The sequence below is a fragment of the Myotis davidii genome, unplaced genomic scaffold, assembly GCF_000327345.1.
Source record: "Myotis davidii unplaced genomic scaffold, ASM32734v1 scaffold428, whole genome shotgun sequence".
Lineage (NCBI taxonomy): Eukaryota > Metazoa > Chordata > Mammalia > Chiroptera > Vespertilionidae > Myotis > Myotis davidii.
Window position 1 is genome coordinate 1,802,451 of NW_006299834.1, and position 8,143 is coordinate 1,810,593.

General features: G+C 57.1%; 1 protein-coding gene across 1 annotated transcript in view; it reads left to right on the plus strand.

Moving 5' to 3' along the window:
• Positions 1 to 5,082: 5,082 nt before the first annotated feature.
• LOC102753093 (cytochrome P450 2D17) overlaps positions 5,083 to 8,143 on the plus strand; it is an 18,796-nt gene continuing 15,735 nt past the window's right edge. Inside the window, exons 1-3 of the mRNA XM_006775949.2 lie at positions 5,083 to 5,173; positions 5,881 to 6,127; positions 8,006 to 8,140. Coding sequence (XP_006776012.1) covers positions 5,939 to 6,127; positions 8,006 to 8,140 — 324 coding nt within the window. The 5' untranslated portion in view covers positions 5,083 to 5,173; positions 5,881 to 5,938. The remainder of the gene's footprint in view (positions 5,174 to 5,880; positions 6,128 to 8,005; positions 8,141 to 8,143) is intronic.

Here is an 8,143-nt window from a genome sequence, read left to right on the forward strand (position 1 = left end):
AAAAAGGTAAAGATACAAATTATGAACAACAAATATGCATCTATCAACAAGTGAATCTAAGAATCAAGTTAAGAAATCTGATGATCAGAATGTACTGGTGATTATAATAGAATCAGGGACATAGAAAGTGAATGGACTGACTATTCTTGGGGGGGAAAGAGGTGTGGGGAGTGCTGGAAGAGACTGGACAAAAATCGTTCACCTATGGATGAGGACAGTGGGTGGGGAGTGAGGGCGGAGGGTGGGGGGTGGGAACGGTGGAGAGGAGTTATGGGGGGAAAAAAGAGGAACAAATGTAATAATCTGAACAATAAAGATTGAATTAAAAAAAAAAGACCCAGACCCGACCCAGGAGTTTCCAGTCTAGGGGGGTCAGGGTGAGCAAGTAGGCGATTACATCCAATATGTTAAGTGCATCCAGGGGACAGCTGACCTGCCTCGGGGATCAGGAAAGGCTCCTGAGAGTAATGTCGCTGTTGAGACTCAGATGACAAATAGCAGTGGGTCTGGAAAAGGGACCAGAGTCTTCCAGGTGGGAACTGCGTGTGAAAGGCCTGAAGATTAATGCATCTTGGTAAACAGTGTATGCGGGTGAACCAAGAGACTTAACAGCCGAATGACCTAGAACAGGGGTGGGGAACCTGTGGCCCTCGGGCCGTGTAAGGCCTGCAAAACCATTGTGTCTGGCTCTGCCAAGACCCAATTGCGTTGAGTTCACGAAACGTTTGACCACATAGAACAGGCTAATGTTTAAGTTGATAATTTTGTATGGCCCTCGAATGCTGTTATAATTATCCAAAAGGCCCTGGGAAGAAATAAATGAATAAAGGTTCCCCACCCCTGCCTTCAAGAGACAGTGAAGTGTGTGGAGGACAGAAAGGATGGCAGGGGAGCAGGAGGCGGCCGGGGCCCGTCCAGCCTTCCCCTGGCTGAGTAACCATCTCCTGTACCTTTCAGCCGTGGTCACTGAAGGTAGGTCCCCAGCAGCCAGCCAGCCCCTTCACCCTCTCTGCTTTTTCCCCAGGAGACAGAGGGCGGGGCTCCTAAATCCAACTGGAGAACTAGGGGGAGGGCCTTCTGGAAGCTGTCAAGACCAGAGCCCAGCACACTGTCTCTGAGAGTTCTGACATCAGAACCTGGCAGTTCTGGGCCCGAGAAATTTGGGTCCTGAAAGTTGAAATATGTCTTCCTTTCTAGCATGGTTCTGGCTGCATCCAAAAAAAAAAAAAAATAGACTGGCTCTCCCTCCTGCAAGGTCCCACCTTTGCCAAGTACTTTGGCACCCCGAACCTCCCTGAGAGGCATCTGACCTGCCGGTTGCGGTTTGAGTCTTTGGTCAGCTAATTGCAAGCGCCACCCAACAGGCTCTGGAGAGCCTGGTTGAGGAGAGATGGACGGGAGCGATGTTTCTAGACTTTCCGGACCTTCCAGACCGGCGGGGGGAGCCCTTGGTGCCACCTGTGGCACACATGGAGGTGGTAAAAGTGGTGGGGCTTCCTCAGGAGGTCCTGGCAGAACAGGGGGTTGGGCTCCCTTCTGAGGGACCTGCTTCTTTTCTCCTACCTGCTTCTTTTCTCCTGCTACTAAAACCTTATTCTGTCCCTTCTTACACACTCAGAACTGGACCCAAGGTGGCAAGGTTAGAGCAATTTCTAACCAGCTATCTATGTAGGGAAAGCCACAGACAAGGCCAATGAGAAGCTGTTGAAGGATGGTAGCCTAGGTGGTCCACAGTGTTGGAGACCAGGTGTAAGCTGACAAGGTCCTTGCACCTGAAGGGGCTAGCAAGGCTGGGACCCTTACCCACACAGTTTTCCCAGACTTACTTGGGGGGCGATTATCAGTAGAATGAGAGCAACCTCTGTAGAATGAGAACAGCCTTTCATGGCTTACCAAGAAGTCTGTAACTATTTACTGAGATCTGCTGTACCGAGAACTTGTCCTTCTGCTGTGACTCTCCCTTAGAGATTAAGAGGAACAAAGAATACATTCCTCTTGACAGACCTCCTATGCATGTCTTGTGTATAAATAGCATTGTGTGGTTAATAAACTTGCTGCAGTTCCTCGATTGAGCTGTAGTCCTCCTGATCCCACTCTCCTGTCTTTCTTTCTTTTCTCAATTCCCACCTCCCTACCTCAGCCCGGTTCAACCTGTCAGGCTTTCCCCGACAGCTAGCCATTCTAATTCACAGAATTTCCTCAGTGTTTTGGGATCCATTTTAATACCATAATCCCCATTGAAACCCTTTTTTAAAATTGTTCAACATGCAATTGAGGACAGTGAATAGGTTTACTTTGTCCCGGCCCCATGATGATCGGTGGTGAGATACAGACAAGGGAAGGGGGTGACTTGTTTTCACAGATCCACTCAGATCCCCGCCTGGCCACTTCCCCTGGGAGCTTAGGTTTGTCTTAGCTAAGGTGCACCCGTATAAACCCTGGGCCTGGTCACCTCCACATGGGGGTGAGTCACAGTTACGCCTTATGAAAAATCATGGAACTGCAGGTTGGGACCCACTCGGACTCTGAAACTGAGGTCGTGGAGCCACACAAAGGGTAGGCGAGGGCAGGCCTTTTCCTTCCACACTCACACACTTTCACCAGACATTCACTCAGAGTTTAAACAGCCCATCCAATTCCTGACTAATTTACCTGACAAAGTCATATGACTTCCCAGGAGGTGATCAAGCTCCCCTTCCACTCTCTTAGAGTGGGCCTAACTACATGGGGCCCCTACCTTACTGTTTCTGTGGACAGGTCCAGAGGTGTCCGTCCACTTTCTCCAGATGCTGGCTGGGTCCTAGGCTGAGGTCTGGGAGCACCCGGAGTCCCCCGGTTCAATTCTGCTAAAGTCAGCAGGGTGCGCCTCCCAGAGGCCTATCCCGCCCCCCGGGGCCTCAAACCCAGTCCACTCACTGGAGGCCAAAAAGACCAGCGTGGTTGGGCTGCTCAGTCCAGGGAACCAGATGTTGCAGAAGACCAGAGAAAAACCAAGCAACACTTTAGAGAAAAGGTACACTGTTTATTACGCCAGCGGACTCACCAGAATAACTTCCCAAGTCTGAGCAAAGTAACATGCTGGGAGCTTCTTTTATATCTTTCTGGTGTCTTTGTCCCTCAAATAAGGATTATGCTTCTGGTCCTTTTCAGGGGCTTTGCAAAAAAGGCCCCAGGTGTTGGGGGTCTCCAGGCCATATCTAATGGTCTGGCCTGGTGCCAGCACTAAGAACCCCCCCTCCGGGGCTGTGCACTGTTCATAGTTTATGGCCTCTGTGAAAAGTGAGCATTTAGGTAACAGGTTCTGATAGACCAGATTCTGGGAAAGAGGCAGTGCTTAATTATAGGTTCTCAAGAATGTACACTGGGCTTGCTGGCACAGATTCAGATTGCTACCCCCCAAACATCAGGGTTACATTGGAATTAGCCATTTTAGTCTTCTCAAAATAATTTGGGGAGCACTGTGGGCGATTCCCCAGCTTCCTCAAACTCTTCTGTCTGGAACCCCCAGCAGTGTCAGCATTCCCTACAAACTGGCCCCATGGCAAGTCAAGGTCTCCCACGTGAGCGGGACCCTGGATGAGGCCAGTAGCCTCCGCTTCCCGAGGCAGCTCCCATTCTCCACAGGGGCTGTTTCAGAACCTTCTAAAGATTTCAACCTCCACCAGATGCGAGTTCCCTTCACCACCAAACCCTCCCATTCATTCTCTGCTTCTCACAGGCCAATTCCTCCTCTAGGGAGGGGCTGCCCTCCCCTCTGAGACCGCCCCCTCTGAGCTGCAGTCTATCTGGTCTTCTCACAACCTGGGCATTTGGGGTTTCCTCTCTCATATATTCAGCCTCTCCTTCTCTATTGGCTCCTTCCCATCAGCATTTAAAAACGTCACTCATTTCTGCACTGCAGTCTCTGCACTGCTGGCCTGGCATCACCACCTCTTCCCATGGACCAGCACCTGGGAGCAGGCGCCCCTAGCCTTCCCACCGGCCGGCGGGGCCCAGCCAAGCACATGGGGCACCCAGCCAGGATGAAACGATCCAAGTCCTAGCCAAGGGGAGATGCAAGGGGGCCCAGCTGGGCACCAGGAAGCTACATACTTGGTGGCCAGCTGGGGCCTGGCAGGAGAGCGGTGTGGGAGGTGGGGAAGGGGCAGAACAGTGTTCACAGCCCAGGCCAGGCGCCAGGCGGGATTGGCAAACACTGAAAGCCAATGCCAAGACGCCACAGCGCTCTGAGCCAGAGGCACCCTGGGAAGAACTGGTGCTGTTACTGTTGGGGAGTGAGGGAGAGAAGGGGTGGGGGGAGAAGGGGGAGGCTTCCTGCAGCCCTGCTTCAGCTGGGGAGAGCCCCTTCAAGACCCGGGCACTCCAGCCATTTCCAGAGTGAGAGCTTGCCTCGCACACCCCTGGGAAGGGTGAGGGCCGACCCGTATCAGGCAATGCCCCTTCCCTGCCTCTGGCCTCCTGGGTCTTCGAATTTGAGTGCGTTTGAGCTCAAAGTTCCCATCAGTTTCACCGATTTGAAAACTGAAGTCCCACCTCTCTCACTGTTGAAGAAGGAGGGTGCTGAGGCCAGCAGGCTCCCTCTGCTTAGAAGGGGCAGAGAGGCTGAGCCGGAGGGCCGGCCAGGTAGCCACCGTCCCCGCCTGGAGATGGCACACGTTGGCAGTAGATGGTACGGAGGTTTGCATGGTTCCGTGAGGGGCCACAGAGCCTGAGGGGACCAGGCCCAGGGAGAGGGAGGGCCCCGCACAGGGAGCAGCCTGGCCAGGACCTGCATCACCCCCACTTGGTTTCCACCCCTTGTCCCCCAGCAAGAGTCTGAGCAGATGATGGTCAAGGACAAACGATAATGAGGAGGAAGCAGGCCCCCTCCTCTGGGGACAGTCACATCCTAGGCCAAGCTCACCGCAGCTCAGTCGACAAGGGAAGTGCCCGACCCCCACCCCTCAGAGTGAAGCCAGGGGGAAGGAGATGTGTTACTGGGCGGCCACCAGAGCTAGGAGGCCCAAGGACCAATTTGCAACAAACAGGAAGGGGTCCTCGGGCAACCAATGGGCTTGTCGGGGTGACCAGGGAGCTCTAAACACACTCTTCGCCTCCCCTCCCCACCCCAGGTTCAAGCTCACCACAGCCAGGACCCAGCGGAACCCAGGAAGCAGGGCCAGCAGCCAGCCAGGTGAGAGCCTCAGCAGGCCTGTGAGCAGCCTTGAGGTGGGGGCCGTGTCCAGGCAGCCTCAGGCCCCGGGATTAGAGGGGACGTGTGTGTCGCCGTGTGTGTGGAGTTTGGGAGTGTAAATGTGTGTGCATGTGACTGTGTGTCAGACTGTGAGCACGCGGGCAGTGTCTGTGAACGTGTTGTGTGCGACTCTGTGCTGAGTGTTCTAGTGTGAAGGGAAGGGGCACCGAGGGCCTCATTGCCCACGCGGTCCCGGGACCTCCCCATAGCGCTGGGCAAAGGTCAGCAACAAACCTGGGAGGGGAAGGCCGCTCAGGAGGCAGGGAAAGGCGGGAGCAGGGACATGTTCGGGGAGGAGACTGCGACCACGTTAGGTGTGAGCCTGAGAGACAGGACGCAGGGTCAGCCTGGAAACCCCTGGTGTTCCTCGGAGCCCAGGCAGAGCTGCGGAGTGAACTGGGGGTGAACTTCTTCCCCCCACCCCCACCCGGGAAAGCACCCAGAGAGGACAGGACGGGCCGGATTCTCCAACCACCCCTGCACCCGACCTTGCCCAACTTCTCCCTGTGCCCTCTGACAGTGGTAACTCCCAGACAGGTTGGCTCAGGGCAGAGGGCACAAGCTAGCCTCAGCTCCTTTAATAAGGAGAGCCCAGGCTGGCCCAGCCCACAGGGCGTGGTGAGGGCGCTGTGCCAGGCCTGTCCTAGCTGCCTGTGTGGTGAGGGTGCCAGTGTGCCCACAGGAGCCCTGAGGACACAGACAGCCATGGGGCTGCTGACCGGGGAGGCACTGTGGCCCCTGGCTGTGGCCACGGCCGTCTTCCTGCTCCTGGTGGACCTGATGCACCGGCGTGTGCACTGGGCTGCCCACTACCCGCCAGGCCCCAGGCCGCTGCCAGGGCTGGGCAACCTGCTGCACGTGGACTTCCAGGACATGCTGCACTCTGTTAACCAGGTGAGGAAGGGGGCGTGGGCAGCAGAGGCCACAGGGGACCCTCCTCGCAGCAGGCAGGGGTGCGGCGGGCAGCAGAGGCCACGGGGGACCCTCCTCCTGCAGGCAGGGATGTGGTGGGCAGCAGAGATCATGGGGGACCCTCATCGCAGCAGGCAGGGGTGGGGGTGGGCAGCAGAGGCCACGGGGGACCCTCCTCGCAGCAGGCAGGGGTGTGTTGGGCAGCAGAGGCCACGGGCACCTTCCTTGCAGCAGGCAGGGTGGGAGTGAGCCACAGGCTGGACAAGAAGCTGAGCTGAGAAGAGGGGGCGAGTTAGAGAGGCTCCCTGAGAAGGTCATGCCTGCAGGGCCCAGAGACAGTTGGGATTTCCAAAGGTCACAGAGGGCAAAGGTTGCAGAGGGGGTGGGACTTGGCAGTGGGTTTGGGTTCTGTTTAGACAGTGTTGAAAGTAGGTGAGCCTGAGTCCCGTCGGCTTAAATATATTTTTACTGATTTCAGAGAGGAAGGGAGAGGGAGAGCAGGATGGAAACAAATGATGAAAGAGACGTGGGCAGCAGAGGCCACAGGGGACCCTCCTCGCAGCAGGCAGGGGTGCGGCGGGCAGCAGAGGCCACGGGGGACCCTCCTCCTGCAGGCAGGGATGTGGTGGGCAGCAGAGATCATGGGGGACCCTCATCGCAGCAGGCAGGGGTGGGGGTGGGCAGCAGAGGCCACGGGGGACCCTCCTCGCAGCGGCAGGGATGTGGTGGGCAGCAGAGATCATGGGGGACCCTCATCGCAGCAGGCAGGGGTGGGGGTGGGCAGCAGAGGCCACGGGGGACCCTCCTCCTGCAGGCAGGGATGTGGTGGGCAGCAGAGATCATGGGGGACCCTCATCGCAGCAGGCAGGGGTGGGGGTGGGCAGCAGAGGCCACGGGGGACCCTCCTCCTGCAGGCAGGGATGTGGTGGGCAGCAGAGATCATGGGGGACCCTCATCGCAGCAGGCAGGGGTGGGGGTGGGCAGCAGAGGCCACGGGGGACCCTCCTCCTGCAGGCAGGGATGTGGTGGGCAGCACGGGCACCCTCCTCGCAGCAGGCAGAGTGGGCGTGAGCCACAGGCTGGACAAGGAGCTGAGCTGAGAAGAGGGGGTGAGTTAGAGAGGCTCCCTGAGGAGGTCATGCCTGCAGGGCCCAGAGACGGTTGGGATTTTCCAAAGGTCACAGAGGGCAAAGGTTGCAGAGGGGGTGGGACTTGGCAGTGGGTTTGGGTTCTGTTTAGACAGTGTTGAAAGTAGGTGAGCCTGAGTCCCGTCTGCTTAAATATATTTTTACTGATTTCAGAGAGGAAGGGAGAGGGAGAGCAGGATGGAAACAAATGATGAAAGAGAATCATTGACTGGCTGCCTTCTGCATGGGGGTGGAGCCCACAACCCAGGCAGGTGCCCTGACCAGTAATCTAACTGTGACCTCCTGGATCATAGGTCCACGCTCAGCCACTGAGCAATGCTGGTCGGGCTCGAGCCCCTTCTGGTTAGCTCAGGGGGAAAGGTCTGGAGAAGGGGGAGCGGAGTCCGGCCAGGAGCCCCATTTCAATCAGGAAGTCAGGCTGAGGGAGCAGAGAACGGGCTCAAGTCTGCTGCTCTGTGGGTCCTTGGGCCTCACTCTCACCTCTATGGCCTTAGCTTCTGCCCCTGAGAGAGAGCATGCTCACGTGGCCTACTGACAATTGTGGTGACATTTGCAAACTCAGAGATGCGAGATGGGAGGTCCTTGATCATAGAGAAGTGACCGCAGGGTCCGACCAGATAAAGTCCTTGCCCGCTCCCTGCTGACCGCCCAGGTGTCCTGCAAGGTCAGGGCCCTGAGACCGGACAGCTTACCCAACACCCTCCGCCCGCAGCTGCGGAGCCGCTTTGGGGACGTGTTCAGCCTGCAGCTGGCCTGGACGCCCGTGGTCGTGGTCAACGGGCTGGCGGCCGTGCGCGAGGCGCTGGTGCAACACAGCGAGGACACCGCCGACCGCCCACCCTCGCCCGTC